Genomic DNA, 22707 nt, shown 5'->3' with positions numbered 1-22707 from the left:
GCTGAAGTAAAATTAATGTAAAAAAATTAATATGGTTGTTTGAAGTACCTGTAACATTATTTAATGTTAATAAATGGAACAATATAAGTAGCTAACCATTAATGGTAAAAAAAAGTGAGACTGCGCGTATGTAAGTGTGCACATGTGAAAACATATTGTCATTACTCTACATAAGAATATGAAAGCAACACTTATTTACTGCTCATATATTTTGAAGGGTTAAATGTTGTACTCTGTATAGACAAGCAGAGAGAGAGAGAGAGCAGCCGAACTGCTGGATGTAAACAAACCTTAATTTCCCGCGGCTTTGTTTTTTTGTTTTTGTTTTTTAAGGGGATTAGCCCACCCGGGCATAGGTCACTGACCCACATTGGGGCCTGAGGGGCAAAAATTTAATACTCCTGTAATAATAATTCACATAAAAAAGAAAAAAGAAAAAAAGCTGCCTATCTACCTATTGGACAAACTAAAATCGTTCCGGACCACGGGAGTTTCCGGACCACAGAATGCCGGACTAGAGAGGTACAACCTGTACTGTAATAATAATAATTAGTTCATAGTAAATAAAACTTATAATAAATACAAAATAAAATAATAATAACAATGACACTAATAATAATAATAAAAATAATAATAATAAAGAACCATAAAGAAATACAAAAATAGAAAAAGATCAATAGTGAGAAACGATATACTGTATGAATGTTGTGTTGTCAAAGTAAGAGAAACAATTAAGACCCTGCAAATGTGTGTAAATGAGGCAGAAAGTCAGATCAGCAACCTGGGACTTGGTCACCATTTTTGTGATGTCATATGGCAGCAGGGTCTACCATTAGACAACACATTATGCTATATGGTTGCCATCCTACAGTAACTTATAACTGATGTAAAAAGAATAAAGTAAAAAAAAAAATTAAAGTATGTCTCCACTGGCATCATTACAGTATTACCCCGCCTAACGCGGTTTCACTTAACGCGTTTTATCATATACGCGGTGCCTCGCCAGAGCTGAACTTTCACTTAACACGGATTTTTTCCACATATACGCGGTGAGTGTCCGGCTCGAGACGCTATTTTTAGATTTGCCCCACCCGCCACCCTGCCTGACTGCCTGTTTTAGCTCATAAAATTCATACAAATTACCCGGCCAGAATATAATTTACATTGCTGGAATTCTTATAATTTGGTGATCATTTTGAATATAAACATCATATTTTTGCATTAGACATACAAATTTTAGATAAAAATTTTTCTCAGAGTAACTATGTTATCTTTTGTGCAAAATATATGACATTTATATTCAAAATATTCCTGGTCTTACAAGGAATCCAGCAATGTCAATTATATTATCCTAACTTTAGTTTGAGGTATTATTTATTAAAATTTAGTGGTTATCCCACACATCTCCTTGGGACGGTTGGTGGGGGGTGGGGGGGAGGGAGGGACCGACCGACCATCTGTTACCCCGTGAAGAATTATTTTTTTTTTTATTAACTGAAGATATTTGTTTTAGCTCATAAAATTCATACAAATTACCCGGTCTGAATATAATTTACATTGCTGGAATTCTTATAATTTGATGATCATTTTGAATATAAACATCATATATTTTGCATTAGACATACAAATTTTAGATACAAATTTTTCTCAAATTAACTATGTTATCTTTTGTGCAAAATATATGACATTTATATTCAAAATATTCCTGGTCTTACAAGGAATCCAGCAATGTCAATAATATTATCCTAACTTTAATCTGAGGTATTATTTAATACTAAATGTTAAAAACTCTGGAAGGGAGGATTGGTGGGGGGTGGGGGGGGAGGGTTGGGACTGACCGCTCGGTTGGAAGAGGGGGGGAGGCAAGGTGGGGTACTTTGATTGACAGATAGTGTCCTGAAGATTATTTTTTTTTTATTAACTGAAGATATTTGTTTTAGCTCATAAAATTCATACAAATTACCCGGTCAGAATATAATTTACATTGCTGGAATTCTTATAATTTGGTGATCATTTTGAATATAAACATCATATATTTTGCATTAAACATACAAATTTTAGATAAAAAATTTTTCTAGGTAACTATGTTATCTTTTGTGCAAAATATATGACATTTATATTCAAAATATTCCTGGTCTTACAAGGAATCCAGCAATGTCAATTGTATTATCCTAACTTTAGTTTGAGGTATTATTTATTAAAATTTAGTGGTTTTCCCCCAAAAATTTCTCAGAGAGGGAAGAGCCGGCAGTGTAGTGTGAGAGGGGGAGTGAGTTGAGTCCATTATTTGAATGGACATTAACTTAGCGACTGTATTTCTCTATTTCTCTTAAGTATTAATTGTGTGCATGTACCATCATAAAATTAAGATGTTATTTTTACTACAACATAGGTATGTGCCTTCAAAAAGTGAAGTTTGGGGGTCGGGCCGGTTTCTATTGGAATTAATCCCATATGTTCTGTTGTTCACTTAACGCGGATTTCACTTAACGCGGGACCCTCTGGGTTCAATTGACCGCGTTAAGTGGGGTACAACTGTATATATTTTTGGTAGCTATATTGTGTATATTTTTTTTCAAATTTTTTCCCACAACATACAAAAACAACCAATGGTGGTGTTGTCTTACTTATGACCCTCTGCCTACTCAACAAGTATTTGTTTCCAGTCATACAAAACCAAACACACTGACTATTTTTACTACCTTGGGAGCCTCCCCTGTCCCTCATGACACATCTAGCTATCCTGTTCCTTATGAATTAGTTTCAGTCGAGCTGCTCATACTGTATGAACTGCCTGTATCTTACTGCAATTCATGGGTAGTGTCCTGAGACAAGGAAATCCTGAACTTTTAAGGCTCTAACTTATTAGGAAATTTGGGTCAAGGTTCTGCTGCTGGCACAATGCAATACAGTACAGAACAGTACTCACATCAGAATAAAGTAATACAGATTGGGTATAATAGGACATCAGAAGTGTGAGTGATGCTCTTGTGTATCCTATGTTTACTAGTCCAAAGCTCAATGAGTAGTGGACATGACTTGCATCAGCTCAGGTGCCCAAATGCTTCACATTATTCATAACTTAAAATGTAACAATGTGCCTCACAGATCGGCTGCAGCTAAATCATAAAATTAACATAACATTACATTGACGTTCAACCATAACTAGATAAAGGTACAGGCACCCAAAACCCATTCTCAGACACATACAACCACACACACACACACAGTTGAATGTTTGTCTATTTAGAAGTTACGAGCGCCCTAAAAGTGAGTTAAATGTGCTCCTTCTAGTGAGTCAAGACATTTGCCAAAAGTAGATACACCAGGTCCGTTATTAACCAACTTGTCATCCGTAAATTCAAGTACTTGCAAGGTATGTCTAAAGATGTATGAAATGCTTCAATTCCTTCATTCTATCTCCATTCAAGCTACCATTTATGGTATAGCTTTCTGTCTCCCATTTCAACCTCTATTTATCCTTTATCTTCGTTCACATTCATTCACAATTTTCTCCTAGTACAGTGCACTCTTCCTAATTCTTTCTCGAACTTTTAAATATGTTCTTCCTAATTATCCATAAGAGCAGGGTTATCTACAAACAATAATTGACTCAGCTATTTGAATTCCATTATTTACAATTTGTACCTTTCTCCATCACTGTTGCTTTCACTTTGCTTTCTGTCCTATCTATGTAATCAATCCTTAAACAATCATGGTAACATTATAAGTCTGTAAATTTTACAGGTCACCAGTTTCTTTTCCTCCAACAGTAAACTCAAACAAAGGCTTTGCACTCCTTGTCAAAAACCCTTAAGCACCTTTGACACATTTCATGCTATATTTACCCCTAGCATTCTCAATAGTTTTCACATCACTTTTCTATTTACTTTTATTGTGTTGTGTCTCTAAATCCATAAAAAAAAAATAATAATAATTTTCTACAAAGACTTCTCTTTCATGATCTTTTATGCAAATATTTGATCCACACACACACTTGTCCTTTTTTAAATTCACTCTTCTCCTCCTCCTCGACACTTATTATTTTTGGTACAATTCTCTCATCATAGCTTAACCATAAAATTTCTCTAGTATCTGTACACCAAATGGACTTATTACTCAAAATTTTTTTATTCATTCTATAACCCTACATTTAATACAGGAAAATTGTACATACTCTGCTGTTCTTCTGGTAACATTCTCTGTTATATGTAGCCTGTATATTCTTTTCATCCATACTATTATTATTCCACCTTGCATCTTTAACATTTCAACAATGACTCCATCCACTCCTAGTCCCTTACCATTTTTGAGTTTCTGTACAACCGGTTTCACCTCCTCCTCCATTACTATTTTTCTTCTTTTGTTCTGACCTTAATACTAATCCCTCTACGAGGTCCAAAACAGATTAACCATGCCTCTAAGTCATCTCATCACATTTAGCAGCACGGCAGTTCAATACTTTCTCCTTATTTCCCTCTCAGTAAGTTTTTGTAAGATATTAATTCTAGTAAGCTCTTTTTTTCACATTACCCGTAACTGTATATTGCAATTCTTTGTAGCAAGTAACACAAATTAATAACAGTATTAAATCATATCATCCAACCAACAGGCTCTATAAATATTTTATCAATATATTCTGAATACTCCCAGCAGCTAAACCATATCAGAACATATTCCCCACCTGTCCATACATGGGGGGTGTGTGTGTGTGTGTGTGCTATATCGTGATGTCACAGCTGAGCTGTTTCTAGACTTTTCTGTTCCCAAAATGACCTGACCTAAGAAATCCAGGGATTGTGTTAAAGTCTCAGTAACATTACAGTTGATCCCTCCTATTTCTATTGGTATATTCTCACAATGATCTGACTTGAAAATCTGTATTAAAGCTCCTACTGATAACTGTGTAAGCATAATTGTGCTATAAATTGAAGTGAAAATATCAACGTGAAAAAGATGCGGAGAAAATTAAGCAGGTTCATCGAACACCACTGGATGGAGACGGGTGAGGGTAAAAGGTAGTTAGATGGGTGCAAGTGATATGTGAGTTTATTTAACTTTTCCCATTAAAAACAAGACAAACAAATTTCTTTAAAAAATTGTCAGGGCAAGTAAAAAAAATATCGGACAAGCAAATTTCAATTGCTCAGGACAATTAAATGTTACACATAATCTGCTCAGCATGGTTTAAACCTTAAATGGTTGCCAAACCATATGTATGGATTCTTTTCAAGGTTACCTGAGAAACAGACCAGCTAATTCTCATATATTCTAAAATACATTAGGGTTTTAATACTATAATTTTCTTGAATATTCGCCATACAAGATACAATAAAAAAAGCAGATGGGTTTTAAATGGATGTAAATAGCATTAGTTTTTAAGGATTGCTAAATTATTATTTTTTTTTACCAGAAACTCCAACTTGCAGGTCTTTAAGTCATACTATTAATGGAACTTTATAATCAAAATAAAGTTAGTTAGATAGGGTAAATTCTCCATTTCAGTAAGCTTATTGTTAGGAAGATTTCAGAAAAAAAAAAATGTTATATTGATTATTACAATGTAACTCAAGCATACAAACGCCAGCAAAAGCACAAGTGACCCTGCATTTTACAGTCGCTCTTTCAAACGAGACAGTATCACTGGTAAAGGGATGTACAACATGTGTGGGTAGCAATAGCGTGCCCTCCTCATCTACCATGCCTACGCAGCGATGCCACACCAGTAATACCTTCTGGTTCTGTTGAGCACGCTGCTGGCTGATTTCCGTGAGCCCCTTCTGAAGGGAGCTCAGTTCACTTTGAAGATCTAGCAAGTCAGCAATAGCCCCCCCGGCCCCACTTGTCAGACTGGCACTCACTATTCCACTGTCCCCATTGCTGCCGAACAACCCGCCAAATGAAGGGTCCTGGGGAAGAAAAGCCAAGTTTTTTGTTAAGTACTTACTGATGATTCCTCTCTGATTTTTCAAGAAGGAAGGTTTAAGAATATATATATATATATATATATATATATATATATATATATATATATATATATATATATATATATATATATATATATATATATATATATATATATATATATATATATATACACACACACACACACACACACAGGGTGATTCAGCAAAGAGTAATTAGTGTGGAGGATGAAATCCTTGGATAATTCTAAATCACAATGTCTCTCTGGTAAAATGTCAGATTCTGCAGTTTCCATGTTACAATACATTTAAGATGTTGTATTAATGAGACATAAGGCGGCTTGGTGCAAACTGACTTGGTGTTTTTTCTCCTTAGCATCCAGAAACACTGCATTCCTAAATTGAATTTATCATAATTTGGAACATGTTAGGGGTTAAAAAAAATCTAGTACTGTACTGTACAGGTATCCCTCACCCATCAAAGGTTCATTCAGCATAGATTCCTTATTATGAAGTTACTAAATGCATATTTATTACAATAAACTTAGTTGTGATAAAATTTTATGGTTGAAAATTATATACAGTATTACCCCGCTTTACACGGTTTCACTTTCCGCGATTTCTCATTTACGCGTACCTTGCCAGAACCAGACTTTCACTTTCCGCGGTGCATCTACTCATAAGCGGTGAAGCATAATTTTTTTATTTTTTTTCAATTAGCTCATAAAATTCATACAAATTACCCGGCCAGAATATAATTTACATTGCTGGAATTCTTACAATATGATGATCATTTTGAATATAAACATCATGGATTTTGAATTAGACATACAAATTTTAGATCTTTTGTAATAATTTGGTTTACACAAAGCAAATAATTTATCCTTTGTGCAGAATATATGAAGTTTACATTCAAAATATTCCCTGACCTGCAAGGAATCCAGAAATGTCAATTATATTATCCTAACTTTAGTCTGAGTTATTATTTATTACTAAAAATGTAAATATACTATTTTCTCCCAATCACTTCTCTGGTAGGGAGGGAGGGAGGGAGGGAGGGAGGGACCAACCCAGCTAGGGCGGAGTATTTTGATTGACAGATAGTGTCCTTGAAGAATATTTCTTTGTTTATTTACTGAAGATATATGTTTTAGCTCATAAAATTCATACAAATTACCCGGCCAGAATATAATTTACGTTGCTGAAATTCTTACAATTTGATGATCATTTTGAATATAAACATCATGGATTTTGCATTAGACATACAAATTTTAGATCTAAAGTAATAATTTGGTTTACACAAAGCAAATATTTTACCTTTTGTGCAAAATATATGAAGTTTACATTCAAAATATTCCCTGACCTGCAAGGAATCCAGAAATGTCAATTATATTATCCTAACTTTAGTCTGAGGTATTATTTATTACTAAAAGTTAAAATCTAGTTTTTTCACCCAACATTTCTCTGGTAGGGAGGGAAGGTGGGGGGTGGGGTGGGAGGGTTGGGACGGACCGACCCAGCTGGTGTGAGTGTGAGGAGGGGGGGAGGCAAGGTGGGGTACTTTCATTGACAGATAGTGTTGTGAAGAATATTTTTATTTTTTTTATTAACTGAAGATATTTGTTTTAGCTCATAAAATTCATACAAATTACTCGACCAGAATATAATTTACATTGCTGGAATTCTTACAATATGATGATCATTTTGAATATAAACATCATGGATTTTGCATTAGACATACAAATTTTAGATCTAAAGTAATAATTTGGTTTACACAAAGCAAATATTTTATCTTTTGTGCAAAATATATGAAGTTTACATTCAAAATATTCCCTGACCTGCAAGGAATCCAGAAATGTCAATTATATTATCCTAACTTTGGTCTGAGGTATTATTTATTACTAAACGTTAAAATCTAGAGTTTTCACCCAAACATTAATCAGAGAGATAGGAGCTAGTGAGCTGGGAAGATGGGGGTGGGGGGGGATTTGAGTCTATTATTTGAATGGACATTAACCTGGCGACTGTATTTCTCTTAAATATTAATTGTGTGAGCATACCATCATAAAATTTAGATGTTATTTTTACTACAACATAGGTATTGTGTCGGAAAAAGTGGAGTTTGGGGGTCGGGCCAATCTCTATTGGAATTAATCCCATATGTTCTGTTGTTCACTTTACGCGGTTTTCACTTTCCGCGGTACCCTGTGGGTTCAATTGACCGCGTAAATCGGGGTACTACTGTAGCCTGGGAGTTTAGGGTGAAGCATATATCACATAATGTAGTTTCATCTAACTTCGTGCACTCACACCCCTCTAATTTAGACTTTGTGTTAATTTGGAAATTTTTGGCAATGTCCAAGTACAGTATAGTAGTGAGCTGATGAATCCTTTGACACTGAGACCTAAATGTCCTAATACCAAAGATTTTAAATCACCTGACAAGTTGCAAATTGTGATCTTGTGCAGAAGAACACTACCTTATGCTTGTGAGAGTCAAGCAAGGTGAATTAATCTTCATTTTATACAGAAATACTGTACAGTATTATTTTTTTTTTTTTGCACAACTCCCCACGTACCACTCATCTTTTATGTGGAAAAATGTACTATTCTCTTACAGCCAATAAAATTTTATCTTTCACAAATGCAGTAATAAGGTAGTCAAATTGCGTGTCAGTCACTTTTTTGTACTATCCTAATGACTCGCTTCTGTTGCTGAAAATCCGCAATCATAACCAAAGAGCAAAATAAGCAGACCAAATTTGGACACTTCAGACTCTTTGGGTAATATGACATGGGAAGAACCCTACAGCTCTCTAATTAAAGGGGTTCAAATGTACTTTTGGGGAATGCTTCTACGGTATTGTATTTTGTAAAGCAAGTTACAACTGTATAGAAACTCAAATAATTTACAATACAGAACTGGAAATAAATTTCTGAAAAGTAACTGGCTATGTCTGAAAAGTGATGACCATTCTGAAATTAAATTCAGTAATTCATAATCTGTATAGCTGTCATATGGTGGAAATACAGTAACCATCAACACATTGTAATGCATGAGTATTTTGTCATATTAGCAACATATTCACTATGATTTAATATAACTACTGTATGGTTAGATATAAATTTAAGAGTCAGTGCCCTCATTCTTAGATGAGTACAGTACTTATACAGTACAGGTGTTTGTATGTGTGTGTGGCTCATACTTCCACCTATGGTAAAGTAGTTTGAAATCCACTCAGTATTATGCTCACACTTGTCTTCAAATGCTCCTTTTAATTGTGTAATATATGAGATTTATTTATTTCCAGTGATGTATTTTGTGTTTTACAATGAATTACTTGTTGTTGTTGTGAAAATAAACAACAGAATTTTCAATGTGTGTTAATCATTTGTTGGAGTGATACATTATTTATTTTTAATTTGTATTAATTGATTCAAAAAGAAATTTGCATAGAATTAGTCCATTTCATGCAAATACACATTTTAGTTACAATAAATTGTGTCAACATTGCAATATTTAAGAATGGAGTGTCTAGTTCTGACTCATCCACATCTCTGGTATAGGAAGGGGATTACATAAATCCTGAGCAGATAACCTACTCCCATGGCCAAATATTATAAGTGATGGAATTATTTGGGCAATTTCCATATTCAACAACTACGATACAGGTTGTCTATATTCTGATGAAAATACAGAAATCTAAAATAGATACTGTATCACACACACACAAAGGGAAACAAGAGCATTCATGCACCAACAATACACTACTGATATCACAATGCACTGGACTGCCTAACTCCATAGATCTAGTTACTTATTAGGGCTAACACCTTTCTTTTTTGTTTATTCAAAACAGGACTTCAATATTGTTATTTACTTATGATCTACTCTAAATCCTCAAGTAAAATGTATTGCTACAAGATTCATTTAATATATTTATCAAGAGCAATGAACGTGTTTTGCTTTTCATGTGCTAAAAAATGAAGTATGCTGTTAATAATATAAAATGTACTGTGCAGTATTAATAATCTTACCTTGACCTCAACCATGATTTATATATATATATATATATATATATATATATATATATATATATATATATATATATATATATATATATATATATATATATATATATATATATATATATATATATATATATATATATATATACACCTATATACAGTCGACCCTCGTTAATTCGGACCCTTTTAATCCGGATTTCGGATAAATCGGACGAAATCTGAACTGTCCATATCAAATTTCTGGTTCTGGGATTGTCCCAGTTGCAATTGGGGTTGCAATTTCAAATTCTGTGTCACTACTAGGAAATAACAAAGTCTCTGGTGCACTCTAAGATTAAGAGAAAATGGACGACTCAGGCGTCCTGAAGTGAGAGAAAACGGACTCCTATGACGGGGCACTCAAATAAAGAGACATGGCTACATGTTTTGTGGACTAGCCACTGTACAGTATCCTTTTCATCACTTTGTAATAAACCTCGTTATGCCTATGTGTTTCTGATAATTATCATAACATTATATATTTATATATTTAGCGGTTGTACAAACACAAGGCCTCACACATGCCATTCAGACTGACAGACTTGACAAGTTTTACCAACCATAAAGACAGTTGAAGCTTTAAACATCACTCACAATGGATCTTGAATATTCCAACTGTAATCAGACATACCTAAGTTGCCTCAACAAATGCAACCCCAGTTGCAATATCAAATTCTGTGTCACTACTAAGAAATAACAAAGTGTCTGGTGTACTCTAAGATTAAGAGAAAACGGACGACTCAGGAGTGCTGATGTGAGAGAAAACAGACTCTTATGACGGGGCACTCAAATAACCATACACATAGCTGTATAATGCAATATTAACCCCTAAATGGACAATCGGCTAAAAAGGACACCCTTCCCCCCCATTAGTCAGTTTTAACGAGGGTCGACTGAATATATATATATATATATATATATATATATATATATATATATATATATATATATATATATATATATATATATATATATATATATATATATATATATTTATATATATATATATATATATATATATATATATATATATATATATATATATATATATATATATATATATATATATATATATATATATATATATATATATATATATATATATATATATCATCTCATATACTGTATCCTATAAGTTAGCTTGATTTAAAGAAGAAATACTGGAGGAAGAGGGGGGTTTCAGATATCTGGGCATAGATGTATCAGTTAATGGGAAAATGAGTGATGAACTGGAACATAAAATAGAGGAAAGACAGAACGTACTGTAATACAGTAAGAGCACCGAGAAATAAAAGGTGAGAAAGAACTGAATCAACGATAACCAATAAGGAAGACATGGTCTGCTCAGGGACTGTGTATTGAAAGATGAGTATACAAGTATCCCTCGCTTAATGAGCATTCGAAATGCAAAAATTTGTTTACACGAATTTCCTAAATTAACATCTCCTTTTCATTTAATGAAATCATGCTCCCCTGGGAGTCAGCTGAGGCACCTAAATCCCCCCTAGCCCTCTCCCTGCCAGGCTGAGATGCGAGTTAAGATTATTATATTTTTTTTTAATTTGTAATTTTGGGTAGATATATAAAACTTTCTTAACATTTTTCTACTCCGTTACTTGCACATAAAATACTACATGTACAGAAAGTGGAAAAAAAGATAAAAAGAAACAATTATCATAAGCAATGGAGGATCTGGTCATTTGCCCCCCCTCCCAAAGGAATAATAATTGCATCTAGGTCATATGGCCTCAAAATATCCCTGAAAATGGTCAGATTAAAGAAAGAAAAGGGGGGGGGGTGCTTACAGCAGCCCCCCCCCCACCCCCCCCAACTGTATGGGCTCGCTATGTTTGCCACTGACCCTCCCCAAACATGGCAGAGTACCCCCAAAATATTGTTCTAAATCTGCCACTTATCAGAAGGTAAAAAAACATAAGGGGAATAAAGATTTCTTTGTGTGTGAGAGCAAGAGGGGGGGGGGGGAAGCAGAGTGTGCAAGCCCCATTGCTAAGGGTTAACAGAGGCAGCTTCCCAGCTGGGCTGCATTGCTATGGAGAGGCTTGAGGCCACACACACAGCCAGCATCTATGCAAATGGCAGTAGTGTGAAAGTTTCATTTAGCTTTTCCTTAATGGTTTTAGCTGTATATTTTCATGTAGATAGTATTCTATCTTTAATATGTTAGGTAGTTTCATTAGTTACCATATGTTTTTCTCATGAACAGATTTCATGTTTTGGGGGTATAACATTGGGATTTTCTTGTTATTGGATAACAGAACCCTATTTTTCCCACATGTTCTGTTATTCAAGATACAAAAATTCACTTCACAAATGCTTTTCATGTAACTTAACTCATTAGTTAAGTGAGGGATGCCTGTAATTCAAAGGTGGATAGTAGGAGGGTGAGATGAAGACTAATAAAATAAAAAGAAGAATAGATGGGGTGAATGATTCACTAGAAATGAGCAGGATGCACATGCATGAAGGAAAGGAGAGCATGGTGCTAACTGCTAAGTGGTGTACAGGCATGGATGTACTGCTAGACTGTGTGAAGTAACATGGATAAACCAGACAAGTATCTTCGGGCCTTTTGTGGAAGAAAAACACAATAGTGGAACACATCTGCTACAGCAGTAAGAATGAAAGACAGAAATGAAGAATGAGTGCTTTTTCTTGGTTCAAACCTGAAATTTAGAAGAATAAGAATTGGAGCTTACAAAAAGAAGTTTGTCACATGTATTGGCCTCCCAAGACTTTGTTACATAATGCTGTACTGAATTACAAAATACTTTATACAGGTATTGTGTTATTCTATTAATGAGTTTTGTGTATCAACATATTTGTACTTAAAATTTGGCACATTTATTGGGCTACAAGGAGTTACAACATATGATCTACTGAGTATTATTTTTATTGCATTTATCTATAAGTGTAAGTTTTATGTATCAGTCTACAAGGCAACTGTCACATGAATTGACCTACTACATCTAATGGTGCACAGTTAAACTGGGGTCTTTCTGACTAGCAGCTAAAAATAGAAGATATATCATTTGCTCACCATCTGCTTTACAGTCTAATTACAAAACTGTGAAAGCTTTTACTAATGCATATTAGGAGTAATTGGTTAAAATATTTTATATAAAGCTAAAAATGAAATTTCACATATATATACTCTACAGCAGTGGTTCTCAACCTTGTTTGCCCCATGCACCCCTTTCACCATATGTCAGAATGTCATTCCCCCCTCCTATCCGAGATTGTCTGCCTCAAAAAGTGCATTCCAAATAATATGCATATAATACTGAAAATCCTTTTTTTTCCATATTAGTATCAGTTTCCCCCCTGAAAACCTGAGGGGGGAAATTCCCCCCTGGTTGAGAACCCCTGTTCTACAGCATGTATGGTAGGTGCAGCAAAGTTCTCTGGACAATTGTGTTAGATTCCTTTTATATCAGTATAGAACACAAAATATCCATAAAAATTATTTAAAGGCATAAACATTATCAATAAATATTTCTAAAAACACAAACATCACCAATTTACTACAAGGCATAATTTTCACCTCTGAGTGCCAGGTTTCAAACCCGGACCACCACGGTTGGTAGTCAGGCAGCTTATCCATGAGAGCTTGATGAGCTTAAAAGTGACCCCACCTTAACTACTCTCTTGTAGCTCAACCTGGCACCCAGAGGTGAAAATTGTTTACATTGATTCACCTGTGTATATTACAGGTTTTCATATACAGTAGACCCTTGCCATTTGTGGGTTTGCGATTCGCGGTAAGCAGATGGTGGCTCTGGTGGCTAGCTTGTGAGCCTTTTCCTGCAGCGCAATGAGTCACCCCACTAGCCCGTGGCATCTCATCTCCCTCTGTTCGTGCTCACCCAGTACCTGTGACCCAGCATCTTGTGTTGTACAGTACTCCCTCTTTATCGACGGATTTTTTATCGGCGGTTTCGACTATCGACGGATTATTTAGCCGGGATTTTTATTTTGGCTTTATTTGAACTCCGCGGGCCTTGTTTGTACTTTCGCCGCTAGGCGGCACTAGTGGCGTGACTAGCGCCTACCCGCGGCCCGCCTTCCCTGAACACAAACATCAGCCAAGCCGAGTGGGCAACAGTCTTTGATTTTCAACTTTTGCTGGTGGTTCATCACATGAAATTATATCACTATGCCTCCCAAACGACCTGCTGCTCCCTCTGGATCTACACCTAAGAGGGCAAGACGAGTGCTGACGCTGAATGAGAAGAATGAAGTGCTGAAACAACTCGACAGCGGTATGAGCTATGCAGCTGTTGGCCGCCACTTTGGGCTCAACGAATCCAGTGTGCGTGGAATTAAACGACGTGCAAAGGATCTGAAGCACGCTTTAGCTTCAAGTGCACCAGTGACATCAAAAGTGACAAGCCATGTGCGTGATGATGCCCTCATTAAAATGGAAAAAGCACTGAACATTTGGATAGAGGACCTAAACCGCCGCCGCATACCACTTGACTCGAAATTTATTAGGCAGAAAGCTAAGGAACTTTATGATAGGTTTTCTAAAAGTGATGATCATGGTGTTGGTGATGGTGATGGTGATGATCAGGGTGATGGTGATGGTGACAATTTGAAAAAATTTGCAGCTAGCAAAGGATGGTTTGAGAAATTCAGACATCGTTATGGGCTGCATAATATAAAAGTGACTGGCGAAGCAGCATCAGCAGACACTGTGGCAGGGGAAGCATACCCTGCAGAGTTTGCTAACCACATAGCACAAAAGGGTTATAGGCCGGAACAAGTTTTTAATGCTGATGAGACAGGCCTATGGTGGAAGAAGATGCCACGCCGAACCTACATCTCTAAAGAGGAAAAAAGTGCCCCTGGATTTAAAGTTGCGAAGGACCGAGTGACAGTGATGCTATGTGGGAATGCGGCAGGGCATATGATTAAGCCCATGTTGTTATACACTGCCGCACGACCTCGGGCTCTCAAAAATAAAAACATGAACTTGCTACCAGTTTTCTACAGGAACAACAAGAAAGCGTGGATGACATCTGATTTGTGCGTGGATTGGCTGAAAAACTGCTTTGCTAGAGAGGTGAAAAATTATCTGGATGAACTTGGCATGGAGTTCAAAGTGGTATTATGTCTAGATAATTGCCCTGGCCACTCTGAAGAACTCAAGACTGCCCACCCCAACATTGAGGTGGTTTTCCTGCCAAAAAACACCACCTCCATCATCCAGCCAATGGACCAGGGAGTCATTGTCGTGTTTAAGGCTAAATATGCAGAGAAGACTTTCAGCATGATTCGTGAGTGCCTTGATAAGGATGCTGATGTGACACCCAGAGAAATGTGGAAGAAATTTGATATTGCACAGTGCATAAACTTCATCGCTGAAAGCCACAATGAACTGTCGCAGAACTGTGTCCGATCATGTTGGAAAAAATTGTGGCCTGAAATTGTCCCAACATTCACAGGGTTCCCAACAGCCGAGCCTCAGTTACGCAACATAATAACTATGGCAAATGAAGTTGGAGGTGAAGGGTTCTCTGACCTAACAGCGGAAGAGGTGCAAGAAGAGTTATTGGGAAATGTTGGGGACCCATTTACAAGTGATGAACTAGAACAATTAGTGGAGCTGCAGGATGAAACAGACGATGAAGTGAGTGATGATGAAAATAAGAACTTAACTTTAGATAATCTTGGTGAAGTGATAAGAATGAGTAAGGCCCTCTCTGCTCGTCTCTATGACATTGATCCCTCCCTTGATAGGTCCCTTAAAGCAAAGAGAGCTATTGAAAATGTTATGTTGCCATATATTGAACTGCAGAGGGAAATGAGAAGCAAGAAAGCACAGACCACCATCACCAACTTCTTCAGTCGCCGAGTGCCTGTCATCGCCGAACCTGCCGACACCTCACAACAACAACAAGACGTAGAAGCTGCCGGCACCTCACAACAATAAGACGCAGTACCTGCCCACACCCCTCAAGAAGATGCAGACCTTGACTAATCATACTCATCTGACTGGTCAGGCTTTTAATAAGCCTCAATCATCACACTTGTATATACTGTATATACTGTATTGTTTACTGTCAGGACCGATGTTCACTTCAATAAATTAAATGGTAAGTTTGCTAGTATTTTTTTCCACTTATTATATTATTATTTATACACTATTATTTAAGGTTATGTGTAAAGGAAACGCATTAATGCTTAAAGGTACATTTATTCAACATATGCTAATAATAGTTAGAAAAATTACGCAACCATCACGGTATCGACGGTTTCTTTATCGACGGCCGTTTACAGAACGTAACCCCCGTCGATAAAGAGGAGTACTGTACTCTCAAAACTTTCGTGTTTCTTTGTGAAAATGGCCCTTAAAAGACTGCCTAGCATCAGTGCTAGTGGAGTGAAATGTAAGAGGCAAAAGTCAGTGATGACCCTGACAAAGAAAGTTGAATTATTAGACAAGTTAGAGAAGGGGATGAGTGCTGCCATGGTTGGTCAGTTGTTTGGTGTGAACGAATCTACAGTGAGGTATATAAAGAAAAATGAATAAGCAACTCGTGATTCTGTTCAAGCGAGTACCTGTACTCCTGCAAGTGCTAAAGTGGCGCAGGCTGTTCGTGACAAGAACATAGTGAAAACAGAGAAAGCACTGAATATTTCGATTAAGGATCAGCACTGCAAAAATGTTCTGATCGACAGCAATGGGATTTGTGAGAAAGCTAAAAGTCTTTATGTTCATTCTTATGAGTCAACAGGTAGTGAAGGGGCTACTGAACCAACTTTTAGTACCAGTAAAGGTTGGTTTGAGAATTTCAATTAAAGATTCTCTCTTCATAATGTGAAGTTGACTGGGGAGGCCGCCTCAGCTGACCACACAGCCGCATATGCATTTCCCGCCAAGTTAAAGAAAATAATAGAAGAGAAAGGCTATAGACCAGAGCAGGTGTTTAATGCCAATAAATGCCAGGTAGATCGTACATAAACAAGCAGGAGAGGCGTGCCCCTAGGTTCAAGGCAGCCAAGGACAGAGTGACGCTCATCTTCTGTGGCAGTAACATATGATCAAACCTGGCTTGTTTTACCGCTCAGTAAACCCTAGAACTTGAAAGGGTAAAAGCAAGAACCTTTTGCCAGTTTTTTGGTAGTCCAACAAAATGGCATGGGTAACTGTGCAAGCATTCCTGGATTTGTTCCATAAATGCTTTTTCCCGGAAGTGGAAAAATACCTTGCTTCCAAGAAGATGGAATTCAAGGTGTAATTAATGATAGACAATGCACCAAGCTACCCAGAAGGTTTGCAGTTTAGCCATCCAGGTGTAGAGGTGGTGTTCTTACCTCCTAACACCACTGCTCTTATTCAGCCTCTCAATCAGGGTGTAATACACACCTTCAAGACATATTACACCTGACGCTCTTTTGGTCGTATCTGTAGTGCCATGGATGCAGACCCTGACCTTGATGTTAGTAAGTGATGGAAGGAGTACAGCACTGCAGACTGCATTACCAACACCAGTGAAGCATTCAATGAACTCATACCAGAGACTGTGAATGCTTGTTGGCAAACCTTATGACCTGAGTGTGTGAATAATTTCCAGGGATTTCCGTCCATAGTAAAGAATGTGAATGACATTGTGAGTGTTGCACGTCAGTTGGGTGGTGAGGGGTTTGTGGACATGGCTGCTGAAGACATGGAAGAGCCGATTGATGGGCATGGAGAGGAACTAACAGAAGAGAATTTGGAAGAGTTGGTAAAAAGTGACGAGGAAGATGAAGAAGAAGAAGAAATTATGGAATTGCAACAAGAAGGTTGGGGCTTGGACAGTTTTGGTGAACTATATCAACAGGTGAAGATGGTAAATGAATTCACTGTTGACCATGACCCTTCCATGGAACGCTTAAAATTGTCCAAGGAATCAACCAGGTATTGTTTCCCTTCCAGGAAATGTTTAAGGACCTCAATGCAAAGAAGAAACAACTACCAATTACAAAGTTTTTAAGAAAGAACCAGCTACTACCGCCACCGCTCCACCCTCCTCCCAGCCACCCGCCACCTACCTCCCGGCAACGTGCCACCTCCTGGTCGCACGCCTCTCCACCAACCACCACTGCATCACCCTCTTCCAACAGTGATCCTGATGATCCCCCTATGGTTCAGTAATCAGATGTCTCCCTATATAGAGTGCACCACTTCATCAAGCTCCAAACTTTCACATACGAATGTAAGTACTGTATAGTATTGATGACGAAAGTTTCTCATATACAGTATAGGCATACATTAGTGCACTAAGGTTGTAATGACCACGGTCGTACACGTCAGTTAACGTAAAATCAGATGATTCATATTACGCTCAATAGCCCACACAACATGTAGCTATGTCTTCTTTATTGAGAGAGAACAACATTGTTTTGAGTCAACTTAGAGATGTCTGATTACAGTTGAAGCATACAAGATCCTGTGTGAGTGATGTTGAAAGCCTTAACTGTCTTTATTGTTAGTAATACTTGTTAAGTAAGTGAGTGTCGAGTCTGCCAGTACGAATAGCGTCCCATTATATTGTCCCTGGGGATAGCCATTAATTTCCAAATGCAACTGAAGTTAGATTGTTTTGATGCCCAAACATCAGAGAATCTGATATTTGTAGTCTAGTCAGTGTCAGTTGTCTATTTAAGAAAGTCATTAATCTTCTGAACTATTCTGTCAACCTGTATAATCCCCAAAATCTAACATATCCCCGTGAATAGTTCCTTTTTCGCAGCCGTGCTGAGTTTGTAAAACTAGTGTTAACAGCGTGTGTATTACACTTCTTCCTGGCAAGCTCAATCTCTGATTAGATTATAAAAATAGACATCAGAAATTCACCTAACCCATGGCATTGATTTTCATAGTTAAATGTACAGCAACTGAGTTTAAAGTAATTTCTGTCATTGCGTGATTAGCCTTTCTGGCATGTGTACCGCACAGGCCTGAGTTGCCAGTCAGCCGTATATAAACTTGTGTGCGAGGAGTAGCGTCACATCTCTGACGCTTCTCCATCATTATCTCAGGTATGTGTACGATTCTCTGCCCGCCATATTAAGTCAGTTTAACTGAGTGAATTTTGTGAATATCAGTGTTCATGTTGTAACAGTGTAGGTAATTGTCAGTTACCCAGTGAAAGAATTAATGTAACCTAAATATCGTCTGTCGTTGCTAGACGAAAGATTGTTTGTGATTGAGTTATTATTCACATCTCTGACGCTTTTCCATCATTATCTCAGGCACTGTCTGTGTTGCCACCACTACCGAGGTTCGGTAGCTGCCTATGGGCAAGATGGTTATGGAAGGATGTCTTTAATATGGCAAAACTAGAATCTGAGGACAGGAACAACCCGGGAAGACCGTGCTACGATACTACAGCGAGTCTACCACGGATGTTATTAGCGAGCGAGCCTTGGCTGTGTGTACTAAACTACCCCCGCGCCCAGTGGGCTCAGTATTGTCTGGTTCATTGATCTTCGTCATATGTAACGAGCAGTGTTGGTATTACCAGTACCCGGTAATACCGTGTTATCGGGGCTGTTGGGAGTGCATCCTCCATATGTACTACCAGCTGAGTCATCTAGTATTATTGTTGTATAGGATTGGGGATAATTAGCAGAAATATAGTTATCCCATGTTGAGTAGTGAACCCATAAATATTGATAGTATCAGTAAATATGTTATGTGAGTTGAGTACAGGGCCGGATTCAGGAGTGGGCAAAGTGGGCAGCTGCCCAGGGGCCTCCACAATCTGGGGGCCTCCACATGTGCGGTAGTAGCTATATCAGGGCTGGTCGACTTGAAACCACATGAATGACTCCAGTCATGTCTCACTTTTGTGTGTGTGCGTGTTGGGAATTTGTACACTATCAATAAATATACAGTTAATTAAAAATTTCTCAATGTTCTAATTTCCTCAATATAACTGCATATGGCTTCAAAATTCTCCAAAGAAGTGTTCAAATTTCAAAATTTTCCCGGGGGCTTACAGCGCTCCCCGGAACTCCCAGATGTTTAGGCTCGCTTCACTCGCCACCCCACCCTCTAGGGTAGTTATAATGAGGGGGGCCTCCACAAAGAGGCTGCCCATGGGCCTCCACAGGTCTAAATCCGGCACTGGTTGAGTGCATCAACTGAAGGAAAAGTGCCATGTTGTTCATTCCGAAATAACATGTTGCTATAGATAATATCTTAATTTGGGATATTGTCAAGTGTGTTATGTAACCATCTGTATTGACAATGAAATAATATAATGCTTGTTTAATGTTGTAACCAAGAATTGAAGATTTAATTTGTTACTTGTAAATGTAAGACCAAAGGGTCCAGTCCTATCTGAGCATGTCAAATAACCATCTTATTTGTCAAAGAAATAATACAACAGTTGTTTAATGATGTAATAAGTAATTGAAGATATATTTTATGAATGGTAAAATAAGACTTCAGTGGGCCAGTCTTGTTTGAGTGTACTTAATTAACATCTTATTCACTCTTTATGTTAATAAATATTAAATTAGTAAATTACGAGTATCACCGCTCTATTCCTTCTACCCATTGGTTCTCAGAAAATAACTACTGTAACTCACGTGCCTATAAGCTCGCTAGCACGCTACCTAACAGTTCACTAAGATATGTTGTAAGTACAAGAAGTGTTATAGCAAGAATGATATGGTTTCCCAGATTAAAAAAATGATTTAGAAAATAAATAAAAACAGGATCAAATTGAGAGAAAGTAAGGACATAAAATTCAGAAAATACAATACTGTACTATATATGAAAGAAGAAATGAAGTAAAGAAAAGAATACAGGGTACTACAGTATTTACTTAGAAAATATAAGGAAAGAAATATAAGATATATACAGCTTATAGAGAGAAAGACATAGAATATGAAATTATTAATATATATACACAAGAAAAGATTAATAGAAAATATAGATATATGAAGCAAGAATGTAAGTATATAAGTATTGAAGAATAATAAAGAGAATAAAAAGATGAAATAGAATAAAGAGAAAATGAGCCCCTTACAAGGCAGTATACAAGTTGCTATTTGCGCCATTTCTTGGAACTTACCCTCGTGAATGGCAAGGGTTTACTGTGTTGACAACACCGTTGTGCTGGGAATTTTATTAAAAGCTGTCTGAGACCAAAATGAGGGTGGGGAACCTTGAGCTACAAGAGAGCAGTTGAGGTGAGGTATCTTTAAGCTCATTGTGGTCTAGTGGTAAAGATGCCTCACTACCAACCATGGTGGTCTGGGTTCTACTAGACATTAAATCATCAGAATACAAACAACATTAATTTTTTTTTACTACCTGGCAATGAATCTGTGGAATAAAACTATTGATCAACATTATTACAAGTTATTAAATTGGTGGAATACAAACATCACTAAACATTAATATATCACAAGGCATTTACTAACAAAGTCAGCATGTCACAAAACTAACAAACAACACCCACTAAAAAATAGAGGCAGTCTCCGGGTTACAAATGTCTGACTTATGAATAACAGCTGATACAAACGAGATTAAACTTTAAATTTACAGTATTTTATGTACCTGATAACTTATATTTTACTTTCACTTTCTGTATTTTGTCATTCTATTTCTTCTTTTATTTTAAATTAAGTGAGTTTAGATTCATATAAGGACTTAAGAACGTCCCCAGGAATGGAACTCGTTCGTAACCCGAGAACTGCCTGTACTGTACTGTATTATCAAATAAATCTATTGACTATTGTTTATGGTTATATGCCAATTATTTCCAAGTATTACTGTAATAAAAATTCAAACACTCTTATACATACACACTATCCATTCGGGACATTGTTAAATGCAAAGAGGTAATGTTGCCAAAACTGCACTTGACCACCTTCACTTTGCCAAATGTAAAGTTATAGTAGATGCCAATTTACAGCCCAGGCAAGCATTGTATCCACTTTACTACTACACCACCCATACATACACACCTCCTCTAAAATGCTGCCATTAAATAAATCAATACTTGTAGTTTGTGGTTTCTATACCCCTTCATCCATCCAACACAGAAGTTTGAAAGCAATAAATAACAACAGATGGACAGATATATAAACTTAGCTCATTACATATGCAATGAAGTAATAGTGGCTTGATTTAAAAAAAAAAAGTATCTGAAAGTGAATTCTTATCATTAACAAGATATCTTTGCCATGTTAAAAGTATGGTAAAGTATGGTGGGTTTTAGCACAGATGTATTAATATAATAAATCTCTTAAAATAACTGTTTGTCTTATCTAAGACTGAAATGTTATCTCACAAGAGTAAACATCAAACATCATCATTGATAAAAATATTCAAACAACATAAAAGTGCACAATCTAATTTTTCTTACTAATCTGTGCCAGAATAATAATTGTCACAAATACAACAGTAGTAATGACATAACATGACACACAGCAAGGCAATAGAGTAAACCAACATAACACAACAAGTAATCATTAAAATTATAGAAGACAAATACTGTACCACAGAATTCGAAAAAAAAAAAAATTCAAGCAAGCAACACTGGATTCTCTCAGATTAAAAACACACAGAGGACTCACCCTGAACTCTCCTCTGTCTCTGCCCTCCTCCAACTGTGACCTGGCCTTCTCTATTTCCTTCTTCTTCATCTCAAATACAGCCTGCGGAGAGAAGATCTAATATAACCATTGA

At 36.7% G+C, this 22707-nt stretch overlaps 1 protein-coding gene across 6 annotated transcripts in view; it reads right to left on the bottom strand.

Moving 5' to 3' along the window:
- The window catches only part of LOC121876856 (protein disabled-like), a 245410-nt gene that overhangs the window by 30733 nt on the left and 191970 nt on the right, over window positions 1-22707 (bottom strand). For 4 of the 6 annotated variants that reach the window (XM_042382542.1, XM_042382375.1, XM_042382469.1 and 1 more), the window contains 2 exons: window positions 22596-22676; window positions 5733-5909 (listed from right to left, as the gene is read on the bottom strand). In XM_042382542.1, coding sequence (XP_042238476.1) covers window positions 5733-5909; window positions 22596-22676 — 258 coding nt within the window. The remainder of the gene's footprint in view (window positions 1-5732; window positions 5910-22595; window positions 22677-22707) is intronic. The other 2 variants (XM_042382608.1, XM_042382677.1) reach the window with 2 other exon arrangements.

Source organism: Homarus americanus, unplaced genomic scaffold, assembly GCF_018991925.1.
Source record: "Homarus americanus isolate GMGI-L3 unplaced genomic scaffold, GMGI_Hamer_2.0 scaffold51859, whole genome shotgun sequence".
In the NCBI taxonomy this organism is placed as follows: Eukaryota; Metazoa; Arthropoda; class Malacostraca; order Decapoda; family Nephropidae; genus Homarus; species Homarus americanus.
This window is presented reverse-complemented; position numbering and strand designations above follow the sequence as displayed.